Source organism: Physella acuta, unplaced genomic scaffold (assembly GCF_028476545.2).
Source record: "Physella acuta isolate Inbredline_101_S28 unplaced genomic scaffold, ASM2847654v3 ptg000561l, whole genome shotgun sequence".
Classification (NCBI taxonomy): Eukaryota; Metazoa; Mollusca; class Gastropoda; family Physidae; genus Physella; species Physella acuta.
Genome location: NW_026732080.1, coordinates 395,001 through 415,516, shown reverse-complemented (window position 1 = coordinate 415,516; position 20,516 = coordinate 395,001). Strand labels below are relative to the sequence as shown.

At 43.8% G+C, this 20,516-nt stretch overlaps 1 protein-coding gene across 2 annotated transcripts in view; it reads right to left on the bottom strand.

The window, feature by feature from the left end:
* The window catches only part of LOC131946442 (uncharacterized), a 68,083-nt gene that overhangs the window by 9,548 nt on the left and 38,019 nt on the right, over positions 1-20,516 (bottom strand). For both annotated transcript variants that reach the window (XM_059307211.1, XM_059307210.1), the window contains exons 3-16: positions 9,239-9,253; positions 8,863-9,027; positions 8,563-8,714; positions 8,358-8,450; positions 7,674-7,743; positions 6,833-6,990; positions 6,613-6,721; positions 4,732-4,758; positions 4,240-4,401; positions 3,867-4,015; positions 3,019-3,111; positions 2,743-2,809; positions 1,024-1,181; positions 607-730 (exon numbers count right to left, since the gene is read on the bottom strand). In XM_059307211.1, coding sequence (XP_059163194.1) covers positions 607-730; positions 1,024-1,181; positions 2,743-2,809; positions 3,019-3,111; positions 3,867-4,015; positions 4,240-4,401; positions 4,732-4,758; positions 6,613-6,721; positions 6,833-6,990; positions 7,674-7,743; positions 8,358-8,450; positions 8,563-8,714; positions 8,863-9,027; positions 9,239-9,253 — 1,542 coding nt within the window. The remainder of the gene's footprint in view (positions 1-606; positions 731-1,023; positions 1,182-2,742; positions 2,810-3,018; positions 3,112-3,866; positions 4,016-4,239; positions 4,402-4,731; positions 4,759-6,612; positions 6,722-6,832; positions 6,991-7,673; positions 7,744-8,357; positions 8,451-8,562; positions 8,715-8,862; positions 9,028-9,238; positions 9,254-20,516) is intronic.

Here is a 20,516-nt window from a genome sequence, read left to right as displayed (position 1 = left end):
AGAAGGTCAAACACTCGACTTCCTCTCGGGGGTGTTGTGGTGGGGATCTGGGGGAGGGCTGCGAGCAGACGGCTCTCCAACTGGGGTGTGATCCCGGGGGTCCGGGGCAAAACTTCGGACCCACGGGTTGACGCCGGGGTTGTTACAGTGGGGCTTTGGGGCGAGGCTAGAGAGAGAGCGATCAGATGTTACCATTGCCAAGTCAAGCACACGACACGTAACCTGGGATGTATGCATTGCTTACTCAGTGATATTTCCGTTACCACAAGAAAACATGTTCCCTACAATCTCGCTTAGTTGCCGATTGTAATCGAGTTTTGTTCGTGATAGAATTTTTAAACATTTAACTTTTTTTGTGTGGATTCCCCCCCCCCCCCCTCTCCGCGAATTTAGCCGTTCGTGGCGTGTAGGCCTATAGAGACGCCGCATCAACTCTACAGCCCCAGAGAACATGGTCGTGATTTCTCCAATTGTGCTACGTCAAGTCCAAATGTGGGTGGCACTGTTGCCCCGGGGTACGTCTTCCCCCACCCCCCACCCCCCATACAGATAACCCATGCAGCCCCCACACCTCCCCTGTCAAGTAACCTTTGACCCCAGACTTACTGTTGAAGTTCCTGACGACGGTTCTCAAGTTGAGCCTCTGTACGGGCCGGAAGTTGTCCACGAGATTGAGGCTGTGGCCGTCAGCATCTTTGTGGGAGGACTTGAGGTTTCTGAAGGCTGCAAGCTGGGGAGGTTAGTTAATTAGCTTCATTAGTTGGGGGAGGTTAATTAATTAGCTTCATTAGCTGGGGGAGGCAGGGGGTTGGGTTAATTAATTAGCTTCATTTAGCTGGGGGAGGTAGGACAGTTTGTTGTAAACATGGTAGGGCTGATGTAAACATGTGTGATACGGACGTCTTGAATTACAAGGGTAAGTAAATCTAGAGTACCAATATCCAAGCTACCCACATTAAATTAACCCACCCACAGGCTACCCACCCTAATGGACCCAGATTCAGGACACCCCGTGAGCCTCACCTGTTTAGCCGAGATCTTGATGGTGTCAGTGAAGACAGTCCAGATGACAGACTCGTGGCACCCAGGTGTCGTCAGACTGCCGGAGTACCTGTAGAAGGTGTTCCTACTGCTGGGCAAGATGGAGTTGAGGCTGAAGGAGGGGATGGTGGTGGTGGTTCCTGGTCGCAGAGGGAATCATCGTCAACATCAACAGCAGCACCACAAAAATCATTCGTCAACATCAACAGTAGCACCACACAAATCATTCATCAATATAAACAACAGCATCACACAAATCATTCGTCAACATCAACAACAGCACCACACAAATCATTCGTAACATCGACAGTAGCACCACACAAATCATTCGTCAACAACAACAACAGCTTCACACAAATCATTCGTAACATCAACAGCAGCACCACACTAATCATTCGTCAACAACAACAACAGCTTCACACAAATCATTCGTAACATCAACAGCAGCACCACACAAATCATTCGTCAACAACAACAACAGCTTCACACAAATCATTCGTAACATCAACAGCAGCACCACACTAATCATTCGTCAACAACAACAACAGCTTCACACAAATCATTCGTAACATCAACAGCAGCACCACACAAATCATTCGTCAACAACAACAACAGCATCACACAAATCATTCGTCAACAACAACAGCAGCACCACACAAATCATTCGTCAACAACAACAACAGCTTCACACAAATCATTCGTAACATCAACAGCAGCACCACACAAATCATTCGTCAACAACAACAACAGCATCACACAAATCATTCGTCAACAACAACAGCAGCACCACACAAATCATTCGTCAACAACAACAACAGCATCACACAAATCATTCGTCAACAACAACAGCAGCACCACACAAATCATTCGTCAACAACAACAGCAGCACCACACAAATCATTCGTCAACAACAACAACAGCATCACACAAATCATTCGTCAACAACAACAGCAGCACCACACAAATCATTCGTCAACAACAACAACAGCATCACACAAATCATTCGTCAACAACAACAGCAGCACCACACTAATCATTCGTCAACATCAACAGCAGCACCACACTAATCATTCGTCAACATCAACAGCAGCACCACACTAATCATTCGTCAACATCAACAGCAGCACCACACTAATCATTCGTCAACATCAACAGCAGCACCACACTAATCATTCGTCAACATCAACAGCAGCACCACACTAATCATTCGTCAACATCAACAGCAGCACCACACAAATCATTCGTCAACAACAACAACAGCTTCACACTAATCATTCGTCAACATCAACAGCAGCACCACACAAATCATTCGTCAACAACAACAACAGCTTCACACAAATCATTCGTCAACATCAACAGCAGCACCACACTAATCATTCGTCAACATCAACAGCAGCACCACACTAATCATTCGTCAACATCAACAGCAGCACCACACAAATCATTCGTCAACAACAACAACAGCACCACACTAATCATTCGTCAACATCAACAGCAGCACCACACTAATCATTCGTCAATTTTAAAAGGCCGCGCAACAACAGTCTTCAGTTCATTTATTTGGTGATAAGACCAAAGTTATTTCCGAAATGTAAAAGTAAAACAGGTAATTATGTCTCTCTAGTGGTACCTTACAGGTAATTATATCTCTCTAGTGGCGACTTACAAACAGGTAATTATGTCTCTCTAGTGGTACCTTACCTGCCTCTGTGACTGATGGCAAATTGTAGATGATGTCTTTCAATGCTGGGTTGTCTTCTAAGGTAATCTGGATCAGGTTAGGGTTAGGGTTATTGGAATAGTGTGACTAATTAAGTAGATGGCAACTTTCATTACCTTTTCACAATTATAGGGACGCGGAGACGAAGCGAGGGATGTGGAGAGATGGGAAGAGAGAGATAGCGAGAGGGATGGGGAGAGAGGTATGGGGAGAGAGAGAGAGACGAAGAGAGAGATTGGGAGAGAGGGAGATCTCACCTCAAAAAAGAATCCCAGAACGGCCAGACCTTCAGGTTTTGAGACAGCAGCTCCCAGACTGCCCAGAGACTTCCGGTAGTGGACAATGTGCAGCTGGAGAGAGAGGGAGGGGGGGTAGGTTAAGCGAAACGTCCAGTGGTAAGTGTGTTTCTGTAGGTTTACACTACAGTTGTCATGGTAACTGTGTGTTTATTTACTTGTTTTTTTTTTTATCTCAACCAGCCCCCCCCCCTCCCATAATGACTATGAGGGTATGTCACACTATGTCTGTTCATGCAAACTATCTGTACATCCACTTATCCACACATCCACTTATCCATACATCCACTAATCCGCACAACCACTTATCCATACATCCACTTATCCATACATCCACTTATCCACACATCCACTTATCCATACATCCACTTATCCATACATCCACTTATCCATACATCCATACATCCACTTATCCATACATCCACTTATCCACACATCCACTTATCCATACATCCACTTATCCATACATCCACTTATCTATACATCCACTTATCCACACATCCACTTATCCGTACATCCACTTATCCATACATCCACTTATCCATACATCCACTTATCCACACATCCACTTATCCATACATCCACTTATCCATACATACACATATCTATACATCCACTTATCCACACATCCACTTATCCGTACATCAATTATCCATACATCCACATATCTATACATCCACTTATCCACACATCCACTTATCCACACATCCACTTATCCGTATATCCACTTATCCATACATCCACTTATCCATACATCCACTTATCCACACATCCAGCCAATTAATCCAGCGACCCCCCTTATGACCCACCTCCATGGGATATGATCTGTTGTCAATCTTGTGTTCCGACCCCTGCTTGTCATGTGACCCCCAGTGAAAGTGAAACTGGGCGGCCATGTACTGATCGGGTAATCCCGCACCCTGGATGCCGATGTTGGCGTTGGTGATGACCACTTCGGCTATTTATAGACAGATACGTCATCAGGTTAGTACTTGTTTCAAACTTTATAAATAGTCAACCTATTACTAAAGTAAGTCTGTATTTGATCAATTAATTGTCCAGACAGGAAATCTTTCTTAATCTTTATGAAAACTTTCAGTCTACTAGTCCAACACATAACACAACAACATACCAGCGTAGGATCGGATCCTGCCCACGCCAACACACCCAACCAAAACTTACCGGCGTGACCGTTGTTCTTGAGGGTCATTGAACTTTGTGTTGACTCATAGAAGTTGAAGACCATCGGATCGATTTTTTCAGGTACGCAGTTCATCGGTTCGATATTGATCGGTGATTGGCTGATCGAACCACACTTGGAGTACAGGTTCTTCCACTGCTCATCTGTTGGGGAGGGGGAGGCGTGTATGCAAATCAGCGGGTAAAGTACAAAAGTTTACATCAAAACATTCGGGGTGGGTAGCTGATCAGGGTAGGTTTGTTTTGCTTTTCCATTCGCCAATAACAACAGACATCAATGGTTTTGTCAATAATGACACCCCCTGCCCCATCCATTTATTCCCCACAAGTTCAATGTGCATGTCTGGATTAGGACCCACTCTAGCTGTTGACTTCTAGCAGATGATTTAATTAGGTTTTTTCTATTTATAGACGAAAGTACTCGATAAAAAACTTATAAAAAGTACTTGATAAAAAAGAAGGAACATGTCTTACCATCTTCTCCGTAAGTCCAGTGAACATCTGAAAAGATAAAATAATGAGATTAAAAACAGTTGTACAACAACAAATCGTCCTGCCCCCCCCCTCCCCCTCCCCCACTGATTAAAAGCACTATCATTGTCACTGGACACCCTATAGCCCCTACGGCCTTACGGGGGTCATAGTTGGACAAGGTGAGACTTACGGGGGTCATAGTTGGACAAGGTGAGACTTACGGGGGTCATAGTTGGACTAGAGGTGAGACTTACGGTGGTCATAGTTGGACTTGAGGTGAGACTTACGGTGGTCATAGTTGGACTTGAGGTGAGACTTACGGGGGTCATAGTTGGACTAGAGGTGAGACTTACGGGGGTCATAGTTGGACTAGATGTGAGACTTACGGGGGTCATAGTTGGACTTGAGGTGAGACTTACGGGGGTCATAGTTGGACAAGGTGAGACTTACGGGGGTCATAGTTGGACAAGGTGAGACTTACGGGGGTCATAGTTGGACAAGGTGAGACTTACGGGGGTCATAGTTGGACAATGTGAGACTTACGGGGGTCATAGTTGGACAAGGTGAGACTTACGGTGGTCATAGTTGGACTAGAGGTGAGACTTACGGGGGTCATAGTTGGACTAGAGGTGAGACTTACGGGGGTCATAGTTGGACAAGGTGAGACTTACGGGGGTCATAGTTGGACAATGTGAGACTTACGGGGGTCATAGTTGGACAAGGTGAGACTTACGGGGGTCATAGTTGGACTAGAGGTGAGACTTACGGGGGTCATAGTTGGACTAGAGGTGAAACTTACGGGGGTCATAGTTGGACTAGAGGTGAGACTTACGGGGGTCATAGTTGGACAATGTGAGACTTACGGGGGTCATAGTTGGACTAGATGTGAGACTTACGGGGGTCATAGTTGGACAAGGTGAGACTTACGGGGGTCATAGTTGGACAAGGTGAGACTTACGGGGGTCATAGTTGGACAAGGTGAGACTTACGGGGGTCATAGTTGGACTTGATGTGAGACTTACGGGGGTCATAGTTGGACTAGATGTGAGACTTACGGGGGTCATAGTTGGACAAGGTGAGACTTACGGGGGTCATAGTTGGACAATGTGAGACTTACGGGGGTCATAGTTGGACTTGATGTGAGACTTACGGGGGTCATAGTTGGACTAGATGTGAGACTTACGGGGGTCATAGTTGGACTAGATGTGAGACTTACGGTGGTCATAGTTGGACTAGAGGTGAGACTTACGGGGGTCATAGTTGGACAAGGTGAGACTTACGGGGGTCATAGTTGGACTAGAGGTGAGACTTACGGGGGTCATAGTTGGACAAGGTGAGACTTACGGGGGTCATAGTTGGACTAGAGGTGAGACTTACGGGGGTCATAGTTGGACAAGGTGAGACTTACGGGGGTCATAGTTGGACTAGAGGTGAGACTTACGGGGGTCATAGTTGGACAAGGTGAGACTTACGGGGGTCATAGTTGGACAAGGTGAGACTTACGGGGGTCATAGTTGGACAAGGTGAGACTTACGGGGGTCATAGTTGGACAAGGTGAGACTTTCGGGGGTCATAGTTGGACAAGGTGAGACTTACGGGGGTCATAGTTGGACAAGGTGAGACTTACGGGGGTCATAGTTGGACAAGGTGAGACTTTCGGGGGTCATAGTTGGACTAGAGGTGAGACTTACGGGGGTCATAGTTGGACTAGAGGTGAGACTTACGGGGGTCATAGTTGGACAAGGTGAGACTTACGGTGGTCATAGTTGGACTTGAGGTGAGACTTACGGGGGTCATAGTTGGACAAGGTGAGACTTACGGGGGTCATAGTTGGACAAGGTGAGACTTACGGGGGTCATAGTTGGACAAGGTAAGACTTACGGGGGTCATAGTTGGACTTGACAACACGACCGTTCAACGGCTGGACCTCTCGGTAGTTCATGGTCAGGGGGGTCTTCTTGTCGTCTGTCAGGGAGCGGAACTTGGCGATCTGCGGAGGGAAAATCAACTCGTGTAAAACATATGCTGGGTACTCGTTAGAGCTGGGTGGACTCATGAAAATTTGAAGAAAAATGTTGGTGGAAATGTTGGCTTTAGGTACCTGTTTTTCTGAGATTTTGATTGGCTCAACAAAAACAGTCCACGTGACCACTTCGTTACACGTTGGCATGGTGAGACTTCCGGTGTAGCGGTAGAATTCCTGGTAAGTGGCAGGCAGCAGGCTCTGCAGGGAGGCAGGTGCCAGGGGTACAGGATTGGCTGAAACAAGATGGCGGATTATTGAGTGGGTCATCCTAATATGGTGGATTGTTGTACGTGTTATTGAAACTTTACGTCTGAAGACTGGGATAGGTTTAGGATAAATATCGTCAATTGAGCAACAACCTAAAGGTTGGTGCAACTCGACAGTTTACTTTTCAAAACCTGCATCAAAGTTGATGTACACACTAGTGTCATGATATGTTCAAGTCAAATGACTGCAGGTAGCACTCACCTGTCAAATGACTGCAGGTAGCACTCACCTGTCAAATGACTGCAGGTGGCACTCACCTGTCAAATGACTGCAGGTAGCACTCACCTGTCAAATGACTGCAGGTAGCACTCACCTGTCAAATGACTGCAGGTAGCACTCACCTGTCAAATGACTGCAGGTAGCACTCACCTGTCAAATGACTGCAGGTAGCACTCACCAGTCAAATGACCGCAGATAGCACTCACCAGTCAAATGACCGCAGCTAGCACTCACCAGTCAAATGACCGCAGATAGCACTCACCAGTCAAATGACCGCAGCTAGCACTCACCAGTCAAATGACCGCAGATAGCACTCACCAGTCAAATGACCGCAGATAGCACTCACCAGTCAAATGACCGCAGGTAGCACTCACCAGTCAAATGACCGCAGATAGCACTCACCAGTCAAATGACCGCAGGTAGCACTCACCTGTTGGCGTCTGGACCAAGATCAACTTGTCAATCAAATCTGTGTAGTTGCTGTTGTCAGCCTCAGATATCTGGAGGCAAGTCAACAAAGACAGAATGTACTCATTGTATTACAGCGTGTACGTGTGTCTATGTGTACGAGTGTCTGTGTGTCTGTGTGTTTATGTGTTCCCGTGTACGTGTGTGTACGTGTGTACGTGTGTCTGTGTGTACGTGTGTCTATGTGTAAGAGTGTCTGTGTGTCTGTGTGTTTATGTGTTCCTGTGTACGTGTGTGTACGTGTGTACGTGTGTCTGTGTGTACGTGTGTCTATGTGTAAGAGTGTCTGTGTGTCTGTGTGTCTGTGTGTTTATGTGTTCCTGTGTACGTGTGTGTACGTGTGTACGTGTGTCTGTGTGTACGTGTGTCTATGTGTAAGAGTGTCTGTGTGTCTGTGTGTTTATGTGTTCCTGTGTACGTGTGTGTACGTGTGTACGTGTGTCTGTGTGTACGAGTGTCTGTGTGTCTGTGTGTCTATGTATACGAGTGTCTGCGTGTCTGTGTGTACGTGTCTCTATGTGTAAGTGTGTCTATGTGTACGTGTCTCTATGTGTAAGTGTGTCTATGTGTACGTGTCTCTATGTGTAAGTGTGTCTATGTGTACGTGTCTCTATGTGTAAGTGTCTATGTGTACGTATGTACTCACCATGTACATAAACCCCAGGACAGCCACGCCGTCTGTGTAATTGACAGATTCCTTGAAGCTGGCGTACTTGGTGTTGTGGTGGACGATGTGGACCTGGTGACGACAAATTATTTCTGTGAAACATTTTTTGTTAACTATCTGCATTCAATACATGTCGTGAACGGTGCACGGACGTACAAGAAAACCAAGCAAGACGTGGACTCACCTCGAGCGGGTAGCTGTGGCCGCTGATCAAGTGCTCTGAGCCGGCGTTGGAATATTCTGACCAGTGGAAGTGGAGCTGGACGGCCTTGAAGGTCCCGGGCAGCCCACCCCCAGAGATGGTGGGGGCGTCCTCTCCAGAGATGCTGGCATAGGCTGGGGTCAGAGGTCACGGACATTAGGGTCATGGTCATTTGGGTCACGGACATTAGGGTCACAGACAATAAGGTCACGGACATTAGGGTGACTAACATATATGTCTACTACGTGTGTCGTATGTGTCTGCCTCGTGTGCTGTGTTTACCTGAGTGGCCATCGTTGGACAAGACCATGGAGATGACAGTGTCGTAGTTTGCGTAGAGGAGGGGCGGGATGGTCTTATCAATGACGACATCGCCCTCGTGAATGTTGATGGGGGACTGCTGCTCCCCTGCACACTTGGGGTAGTGGTCCTTCCACTGCCTCACCCCTACACACAGGAGGTCAAAGGTTAAACAGGTACAACATGCGCCAAAAGTTAATTAGTAGGATAATTTTTTTCACCATTCTGACTGCTATAACCCGTGATAATAAAGACACTATACAGTTTTCTAGTCAAAGGGAAGCAACCCAATTAATTTATCAAGCCTAAATAAATAACACAGTTGCTTCTCTTTTATTACAAAGTTATGATAACTCACCGTCGTATGACCAATCTGAAAAAAAAAAGAAAAAAAGAAAAGAAATGATGTGTTTGTATTTTCTATTTTATGTCTGTAAATTATATATATATATATATATATATATATATATATATATATATATATATATATATATATATATATATATATATATATATGATTATACATAGCTATATAATAATTCTTACTCTATATATCTCAATGCCGCAATGCAATATAAAATTCAGACGAGTGACGTCAAAGAATGATTTATAACACGTTATCTGGCCACATTTATTAAAACATAAAACGTCCTTGATAATGTTGGTTATGACAGTCATATGTCTTTCATGATTTATTGTATGGTGTATGAATATGTCGCATATAACACGCCAATATGACTGAATTGTGGATAAAACATGAACTTTGACACGGTGTGATATTCATCGCAACACTATTCACACTTGATGTAAACAAATATTTGTGACCCCCCACCGACCCCTAGAAATATTGACCCCCCCCCCTACTGACATGAGACCAGCACCCAGTTCTAACCCACCAGAATTGGTTCAACTACAAAGATTAGCTTATTTGTTTCCTTGCTATAAATTTAGCTTGTGGAATTTAAAGAGCAGTAGACGCCATGACTCCTGTCAGTGAAGTTGTGACTCCAGCCCTTTGTTCTAGAGATTTACACCACGCTCTGATCTACAGGTCAGGTGACGCTAAATTATCAGATCAAATTTTGAAAGTCATAATTTGTGTCGTAAACTTTTTGTATATAATGTGGTGGGATGTCAAGAGGTTATCTCATAGGGAAAAAATGGGGTTGGGGAAAGGGTGGGGTTACTTCCTGAGATGGTGGGGGGGGGGAAGGACAAATGTGTTGGTTGGGGGGTGGGGCAGGGGGAGAGGAGAGAAGACAGCAATATATTTTTTTTTCTGCAATAGATTTCAAATCAACTTTTGCCCTGAAGACTGTCAGCTAAAAGGTTACCGTTAGACAAAACATATTATTTTCTAGGCTAAGAGAAAAATATTGCCAAACAAAATGATTTTTAAAATAGCAGAGATGAGATTATCCCAGCAGCCAACAAACAACGTCATAAAACGCCATCGTGGCAACTCAGGTCAACAAAAACTGGCCAGCGGATAAACGGATAAACAGAAATCTCGAGGCAAATCGGACCGGTGTTGACGCGGTTAACTCAACATTTCATTTCTAAGTACAACACAAAATTTGTTGGGTAACATTAAATTAGTTTTAAATGTATGCATGCAGCAAACTACTCGACATTTTTTGTATTTTAATTACATTTATACCCGATGTTTACGGCCCAAGAATTCATACATTTAACCCTTTAAACCCCACCCCAGGTATGATAACCAGGTATGATAACCGGTCAAGTGTTATGATAGTTTAGCCTTAACCCTTTAGCTGCTGGCTTGTAAATTAGCCTCCTGCAATAAATTAACCCCAGCCGTGAACACCAACAAAAATTACAAACTGAAATACAACTGGGGTGAAGACTGCGTGTTATCAACATAACGTACAAGTGGGCGACTTTCTTTACCTTATCCAGCAATAAATATGCTTGAGAGTGGGGGGGGGGGGGGGGAGCATGTTATGGTGAATAAATCATCTTGAGAAGAACATTTTTATAAGGTATCAACTAAAGTTACTGATTTTACCATTTGTTTTCCACTATTTTAACTGATTATTTAATACCAACACTACACAATTGTGGTTGTACTGTGGTGTGTGGTGGCGATGTTGTCGTCAGCCTAAAACACCCCTATTAGCGACATCCCTTTTTTTCCAGGAACCTTTGGTCCCGGTCAGTTAAACCATTCCATCTATTACACCAACTTGCGACCTTGACCCTGGCCAATAAGCCACTTACTCTCTACACCGCCTTCACCTGTTTTAGTATTTGTATTGGTTTGTTGCATCAAGTTGGCCTCACAATATTGTCAAATGTTTCAAGACAACAACTTGGCCTCACACAACATTGTCAAATGTTTCAAGACAACAAGTTGGCCTCACAACATTGTCAAATGTTTCAAGACAACAAGTTGGCCTCACAACATTGTCAGAATGATTCAAGACAACAAGTTGGCCTCACAACATTGTCAAATGTTTCAAGACAACAAGTTGGCCTCACAACATTGTCAGAATGATTCAAGACAACAAGTTGGCCTCACAACATTGTCAGAATGATTCAAGACAACAAGTTGGCCTCACAACATTGTCAGAATGATTCAAGACAACAAGTTGGCCTCACAACATTGTCAGAATGATTCAAGACAACCTGTTTGTTCAGAGTTAACTACTAGATGGAACGGACAATAGGAGGGTACCCAGGGGAGAGCTTTCAGACGACTAGATCTACAACAACACACGTTACAAGTACACACACACAATTTTCACACACAACACCACACACCAAAGTACGTTACCACACAACCACACCAGACCACACAAGTACACAGACAACTAAAGTCATACAAAAACCACACCCCCTCACAATTTCACACACATCCACATAAATAATACATCCTACAATTACCAAACGACCAACCATCCTGCCATTAATTAAACTTAGTTTAAAACAGACCGCTCCTGCTATAATTGACCCTGGCCAGAACATTCGAGAATGTTTTAACCTTTTCTGTAGCAGACGACCAACTTTTCAATGGCAGGCTGGACGGGCAGGATGTGGTAAAATATTCCATCGTCTGCTGGGAGCATACCGAACTCAATTCACCACGCCCCCCCCCCCCCTCAAAGATGGCGGTCCCCCACCTAAAATATAGTGCAGCCCCCCCCCCCCCCCAAGATGGCGGTTACCCCACATTAAATATGGTGGTCCCCCCCCCCCCCCCCCCAGATGGCGGTCACCCCACCTCAGACTACAATCGCTGGATCATGATTGAAGTTTCGCTATTTTCAATCTGACGTCGCATTAATTAATTCTAATCAACGCGGCCGCCGTTCTGGGTACTTATAAGTGGGTCACAATGACCTCAGTCCTTCTGTTATGCTAATTAGTGATCAGATTTTAGAGACGGCTAGAGGTGACTTTCATCCCATATTTTAAGATGAGAATATTTAAATATGTATATATATATATATATATATATATATATATATATATATATATATATATATACGAGAAAAATGGCCCGTTGAGGAAGGATACACCGGGCGCTAGCTTGATAGTGCTGTCTCTTTTCTCTAAACTAAAACCAACCCACCCCCCCCCCCCACACACCACCCCCCACCCCACCCCACCCCCCACACACCACCCCCCACCCCCACCCCCCACCCCCCACACACACCACCCCCTCCACACACCGCCCCCCCACACACACCACCCCCCCCCCACCCCTCCACCCCCCCCCCCAAAAAAAAACATGCCTACCGTCCCATTCAACGAAATATAATTATATACTTTTTCCAGTGTCCGCCCCTTCCCCGAAAATTCTACCCCCGCCCCCGAAAATTTCAAGTACCCCCACCCCTCTCTGGGGAGGAAAAAGTCTAAACTAAAACCACCCCACCCCCCACACACACCACCCCCCCCCCCCACCCCCCCCCCCCCCCACCCCAAAAAAAAAAATGTCTACCGTCCCATTCAACGAAATATAATTATATACTTTTTCCAGTGTCCGCCCCCTCCCCGAGGGGGGGGGGGGGGGCTCAGACGTTCTTACGCGGGGGGTGGGGCTTCGCCCCTACCCGAAGAATTGTATGCAAGAAACTCTTCACGCAAACCATTAAGATTAGACAACATTTCCTTTTTATTCAATGTTAACGCGAAAATCAATGACGTCATATAACTTTGAGCACTCTCTGGTTTTGAGATTATTTTCTACTCTGTGCGCTAAATGTGTCGACGTCATACTTCGTTTTTCGAAATACTATGCATGTTTTTATTTTCTTTGTGTTTTCTCTAGAGCGTTCTTGTCAGATAGATAGATAGACAGACAGCGAAACTATTAGTATTAATATTAATATATATATATATATATATATATATATGTCTGTGTGTGTGTGTGTGTATAAAGTGTGTGTTGATAGTCTCATTTCGTGAATCGTCACGTGATGTATTCTGGCGGCCCTTGACCTTAGCACCAGAGGCCATCTGATCACGTGACCGCTAACACACGGAAGTTGACAAACCCATATTACTTCACTCTACTCTCTCCTTTTTCTATTCTAAGGGGAGGTAACTGTGATCTATTCTAGGGGAGGCTACTGCGGAATTTTGCACATTTAACCAATGTAAACTTTCGGGAAAATAATCCAAAGCTGTAAGACCAGCCCAACTAACCCACCACCTCCAGTAAATATAATTTATGATTAAATTGTTTTGATTAAACTCGACGATATTGAGGTCGCCGTTGTTTGTGTGTCTTAAATTAGCATCAGTAATTAAATTGATGAGGTAATCCATTGCACCGATCAATTATTCAAGGAGATTGATTACCGAATCCACTAGTTTTAATCAAGGCCGGTTATTTTTATCCATCAATGATCGAATAGTTTTTCAAACAGATCGTATTCGAGAAAGAGGAAGGCAACCTTTAAAGAAAAAAAAAAAACGAGGCTAAAATGTGGGCTTGGGTCTGGAGTTTTAGAAAGAAACTAAAACGGTTGGGGAAACTTTGACAAGCAGAGTGTCAATAAACTCTACTTCACCACTTATAACTATCTGCCTACTAGAACAAAGGACAATCACACCTCTAATAGCAGAATAGACAACTAGAACAAAAACTAAAATGAAAACTAGAACAAAAACTAGAACAAAAACTAGAACAAAACTCAACCAGACAAGTTTAATCAGTAGCAGTGATGTTAATTAAATGTCAGTGATGTTAATTAAATGTCAGTGATGTTAATTAAATGTCAGTGATGTTAATTAAATGTCAGTGATGTTAATTAAATGTTAGTGATGTTAATTAAATGTTAGTGATGTTAATTAAATGTTAGTGATGTTAATTAAATGTTAGTGATGTTAGCTAAATGTCAGTAATGTCCACTAAATGTCAGTAATGTCCACTAAAAGACAGCCTGCTAAGTTACAGTGATGTTACAGAATGTTCACCAAAATAACAGTGACGTTCATTAAATGTTTGAAAAGTTCACCAAATATTTGTCATGTTACCAAATATTTGTCCTGTTCATCAAATATTTGTCCTGTTCGTCAAATATTTGTCCTGTTCACCAAATATTTGTCCTGTTCAACAATTTCAGAAAATGTACGACTTGTCTTATTGGGCGTGCTAATGTAAACAAATTTGTGTCTTTAATCTGTGACCAGCGAAAGACACTAATTGCATACATGCATTCAACAAAGGCTAAATCTTCTTTTAAAAACTTTCCCACTCACAAGCCGACATTATGTTTACATGTATGCTATGGTAGGTATAAGTGTATGTGGTGTTTGTGGTGTATAGGTTTGTGTGGTGTGTGTTGTAGGTATAGGTTTTCTTTGGTATGTGTGGTAGGTATGTGTTTGTGGTCGTGTTTGTTAAATTGTTTGTGGTCGTGTTTGTTAAATTGTTTGTGGTCGTGTTTGTTCTAATGTTTGTAGTCGTGTTTGTTCTAATGTTTGTAGTCGTGTTTGTTCTAATGTTTGTGGTCGTGTTTGTTTTAATGTTTGTGGTCGTGTTTGTTAAATTGTTTGTGGTCGTGTTTGTCCTAATGTTTGTAGTCGTGTTTGTTATAATGTTTGTGGTCGTGTTTGTTTTAATTTGTATTCGTGTTTGTTATAATGTTTGTGGTCCTGTTTGTTTTAATGTTTGTGGTCGTGTTTGTTAAATTGTTTGTGGTTGTGTTTGTTATAATGTTTGTGGCCGTGTTTGTTCTAATGTTTGTGTTCGTGTTTGTTAAATTGTTTGTGTTCGTGTTTGATCTAACGTTTGTAGTCGTGTTTGTTCTAATGTTTGTGTTCGTGTTTGTGATCATGAATGTTCCACTTGAAACCAACTTGTAACTTTTAATTTGTAAAGTGTAACATTCTTTACGATCTTCCTGAGACTTCCGGTGCAGTATTGCCCCCCCCCCCCTTGGGTAATGGAACCATCCCCCTGACAGCCAAGATCTAGCTACAGCTATATAGCTGTCTCACCAGCAATTGACGGCACCACCACTAGCTGTCTGTAGCGCGAAACCCCCTGCACATGCCCGCAGACGATTAGCACCAAGTTGATAATGTATTTGGCGGGAAATAGCTTGACACGCTCACGACAATAAAGCTGTGCTATTGGACGTTTGAACAGTGAATGTTGTTTACGTTATTGGGTTTAATCTCTAAATAAATGGCTTAACCGGATGACATTGGCCGTATTGACATGAAGGGATTGTACTGAGGAGAGTTCAAGAAAGGGAAGCAATTCGGGTATATACATGAAAGGGAGAGAACTAATGTTCTAAACACCTAAAGGTTGAATCCAATGTTTCAAACGTAAACTTGGGTAGAAAAGGTGCCAGGATTGGGGGATGTTTGATGTTAGTACTGTGGGTTCAGCTATTGAAACACTGACATGTCATTTGTCATATGTCAGTGTGTTACTGACATAGGTCACAAACTGCGTGATCAGCGATGCTCAACACACAAAGGAAAGGAAATGGAATTAATTATGTGTAGTTATTTATAGAAACACTTTTAATTAGCAGATTGATTAATTACTCGAGACATGGCGCAAGTGGCTGTGACGGGTAGGGGTCAACGTCTGCTGGGGTTACCAGAACATTCGGTGGACGGGGTGGAGGTGAAAGGGGGTGGGGGTGGATGGGATTTGGGGTGGGGGGGGGGGCATTATATTCTATCTAGGAATGTGATAAGCTGGCCACATCTGTGGCCTGAAGGATAGTAGGCGTCAACATCACCATATTTTAACACCACACACACACACATACATATATATGAATGTATGTATGTATGTATGTATGTGTATTTGTGTTATAGTACGTGTGCTAGCATGTCCGTGATTGCCACAGCCCTATTAATAAAGGGCTCGCTAAACCACCACTTCTCTAGCCCTCCATTCTACTTCCGATGGTAAGGGGACGGCAATCGTGTTACCGCGAGAAGAATTGAAAACGAGTTAGGGGCGGTAATTTGGTTACCAACTCAATGCTGTAATCTAATCATCCACGGTTCAAAACCTTTTCGGCACCGACGTGTCCGGGCCGTTAGGGGGACTTTATCCTTGGTGGGGGGGGGTCGTTTGGTGAGGCCAAATCAGGATCGGATCTTGTAATAGTCGTTTAGATCAGGGGTCTCCAAACTTTTCAGTCCGAGGGCCGCATTAACTATCAAATTTCAGTTCGGGGGCCAGTTTCTTCCAGACATGTCTTTGATTTTTCTGGGCAAAGTTCCGCAGCCATCGCCAACAAACGTTTTTTTTTTCGTGGACAAAAATATCTCCGCGGGCCGAATGAGAGGACCTGCCGGCCCGCGGGCCGTAGTTTGGAGACCCCTGGTTTAGATGCTAGGGATGGATTATTTTCCACGTTCTGTTACCTATGACCCACTGACGTTATGCCCATCACTAACGTCATCCAGACCACTGACGTCATCACCTTTAACCGTGACGTCGACTTTGCTGACGTCATCGTCTTGCTAAAAAATGTGTGAGTAAAGGTGTGAGGCGCCCCACTAATCTATTGCACGACAAACACAAGAGCAGATAACGAGATGTGATTGAGGACAAACACAAGAGCAGATAACGAGATGTGATTGAGGACAAACACAAGAGCAGATAACGAGATGTGATTGAGGACAAACACAAGAGCAGATAACGAGATGTGATTGAGGACAAACACAAGAGCAGATAACGAGATGTGATTGAGGACAAACACAAGAGCAGATAACGAGATCTGATTGAGGACAAACACAAGAGCAGATAACGTGATCTGATTGAGGACAAACACAAGAGCAGATAACGTGATCTGATTGAGGACAAACACAAGAGCAGATAACGTGATCTGATTGAGGACAAACACAAGAGCAGATAACGAGATCTGATTGAGGACAAACACAAGAGCAGATAACGAGATGTGATTGAGGACAAACACAAGAGCAGATAACGTGATCTGATTGAGGACAAAGATTCGCAGATAAAACAAAACACCCTAGATCGTTTCTGGTATGTACAACAAGGGCAGATAACTCGATCAAATATTGCAAGCAGCCAGAATGTCAGGTTCACCCGTAAAATAAGAACCTCCACACAAATGTCAAGGTCATTTTTACGCCAGTCCAGAAGGTCAATGATGAACACCTGTGCAACGAATGAAATTTCAAAAGCAAACTTCTACGTCCCCCAACCCCACCCCACACAACAATATTCAATTACACGAGCAGAATATTTGGCCTGCGAGTGTGAAAAATCTGGTAGTACACGCTGGGCAACAGCTTGACCTTGAGATGGTTAGGACCGTGTAAACACCGAAACAAATCGAAATTTACCCAGGCGGAGAAGAAAGTGAAATGTAAACCATTGATCTTCAAAGTCAACTAACCATAGCTGATCGCTAATTTTTTTTTTAAAGACGGGTTTTATGTCAGTTGTTTACAATGTATAGGGCTACATCGTGTAGCGTGTAGCCTTATACATTGACTGTACTTCATGAACAATCATGAATTTGTATCTAAATACAATAGAGATGACAATTGTATCTAAATGCACGCGAGATGATATTTGTATCTAAATACATGAGAGATGATATTTGTATCTAAATACACGAGAAATGATATTTGTATTTAAATACACGAGAAATGATATTTGTATTTAAATACATGAAAGATAATATTTGTATCTAAATACACGGGAGATGATTCATAGAGCGATGACCTTAGTGCACTAATCCATGTTGATTGTTTGACTTAATTACAATGCCATTTGCTGCTGATTAAATCTGGAACCTGGCTAATTATTTTAATTACTCCGACAGTAATTCAAAAGATGTATACAACAAAATGTGCACAAAACTAACTCACTCTAGGGTGCACGTGAAGGACTTGGGTGCACGTGTTTGCTATCAGGGCTAACAATAGCTGAACGTGAGCCTGCAGTCTTACACGCGCGCTGTACGACCCTGCGTGAGCGACTCAGCCGTACCCAGCATTAATTTGTACAAGGCGGGGGATGCTGGTTGGTATGCAACCGCTGGCGTCGCGCATGTTGAGGCAGGTACGGGCAGATACAGGGGGCATTGCGTCATTGGTCATTTCTACATTAAGTAACAGAAACTCACTTTAAAAATGTTATGTTAATAAAATATGTTCTTCATTGACTCTCTGGTGCAATTATAAACAAGATGTTTTTTATAATTACAGAGAAGGTAAATACATTGATGTAATCACTGCACCTGTATAGAACTTGACAGGTAATTATGTAATCGAAACCCCTACCCAAACCTTACCATGAAATACATTGACGTAATCGAACCCAGCACCTAGATCCACGTTACGAATGCTCAACCATTTGTTTTCAATATAAAATCTTAATGGCTATCTGCTGTTAAAGATTCGCTTAAAGAACAGTTTCCGGTTAATTTGACGTCGTGCTTTAACCCGTTTGAAATGTGGAGATTTCATTTCGAAACTGAGATCATTTTTAAATGTCTAGATCACGTGATGCAGACACGATAAATTAGCCCCATACCACAAGACGTTGCCCGCCTCATCCCATTATCCCCCCCCCCCCCCCGCCCACATCTAATGGGTCCGACTACAGCTCTAGAACCCTGTACGTGCTCAATAAAACATGTCCAGATCTAAACATGCACCTGTACAACTGGTCAAACAGTGCTCACCTAGACACGCTAAACTATGCATGTTTTGAGATCTGTATAACTGGTTAAACAGTGCTCACCTAGACACGCTAAACTATGCATGTTTTGAGATCTGTATAACTGGTTAAACAGTGCTCACCTAGACACGCCAATGTTTTGAGTTATTTTTGTGAACCTACAAGTAATTACAATCTCTGCAAGATTGACGCGAATGTTTACGAACCAGAAATATAAATTGTGCTGAATGACATTAGTCGTCATCTTGTGTTAGGTACTAACGCTGGTATATCTTGTGAGACAAATTTTCTGGTTCACGTGTTTGGAAGGGGGGGGGGGGGGTTCGCCTGTCTTGGAGAATTGTTGCAAGAGCAACGTCACGGCCATAATTTAGTTTTATCAAAGTATTTATGACTTCGGTTATCATTTGTTATCAGATATTTGGCGTCAAAGAATTTCATAACTCCTGGCGCCCTGTGTGAATTTATTTGTAAATATTGAATTAGAAATGTTTCCTTTGTCACTCAGTGCGTACGTCCTAGGGATGAGTGAGTCTAAACCAAACTATTTGGTGAGGTCGGGCTACAATGTACAGATGACCTCGGTCACTTCTCGGTGGGTTTTCTTTTCAATTAGAAAAAAAAACACCACTCGATGATACAACAATCTATGTTTTTTCATTTCTTCACATTTTAAAGTTTTGTTAAATTAGCAAAATTTCCTCAACTCTACTGCTCTACAGGTCAAGGTCGGACCTCCGGCAGGCAGCCATTAAAATAATTTCATCAACTCATTAGTGGTGAAATGATCGTCTGCTGAGAGGGGAATGTCGTCTGCCAGTCTTCCTGGACCCTGCAGTGAAGAACTGGAACAGCCAGACGCCTTACAACCCCCTCCAACCCCCCTACACTCCCCCACCTCCATGAGCAGGTCTCCATCTCTTTGACCAGAGATAATTTCCTTGTCTCTTGATTTTTTTCTCTCTCTCTACGTGCAGAGTGTGTGTGTGGGGGGGGGGGGGGGGGTGGGGGCGTGGGGGCGTGGGGGTTCTAAACAGACTTTAATTTCGCATCTAAAATGCCCGAAAAGATTTCTATAGCACCCATGTAGCACCCCCCACCCCCGCCCCATACAACTTCCGGTTACCTCCCCTGTCCGGGGTGTATGACGTCATAGCCCGCCATGGGAGATAACACTGGAGACACCCAGGCCTGCTCACCCCCCCCCCCCTACACCACCCTACAACCCCCAACACACACCCATCCTTTCTACCCTAGCCTAGGATCCCCTCTCTACCCCACCCTAGTCTCGCCCCCCCCCCCACCCAGTCGTCAGAAATGTAATGACCTATTACACTTGGTTAACCCCGAGGCAGGTCAGACAATGACCTAACCGCCAGGTCAGACAAAGACCTAACCGCCGTGATAACGAACCAGGTACCGTGGAGACAGCCGGCCTGGATCTAGAGACTTGCAGCAAATTTGATAAGGA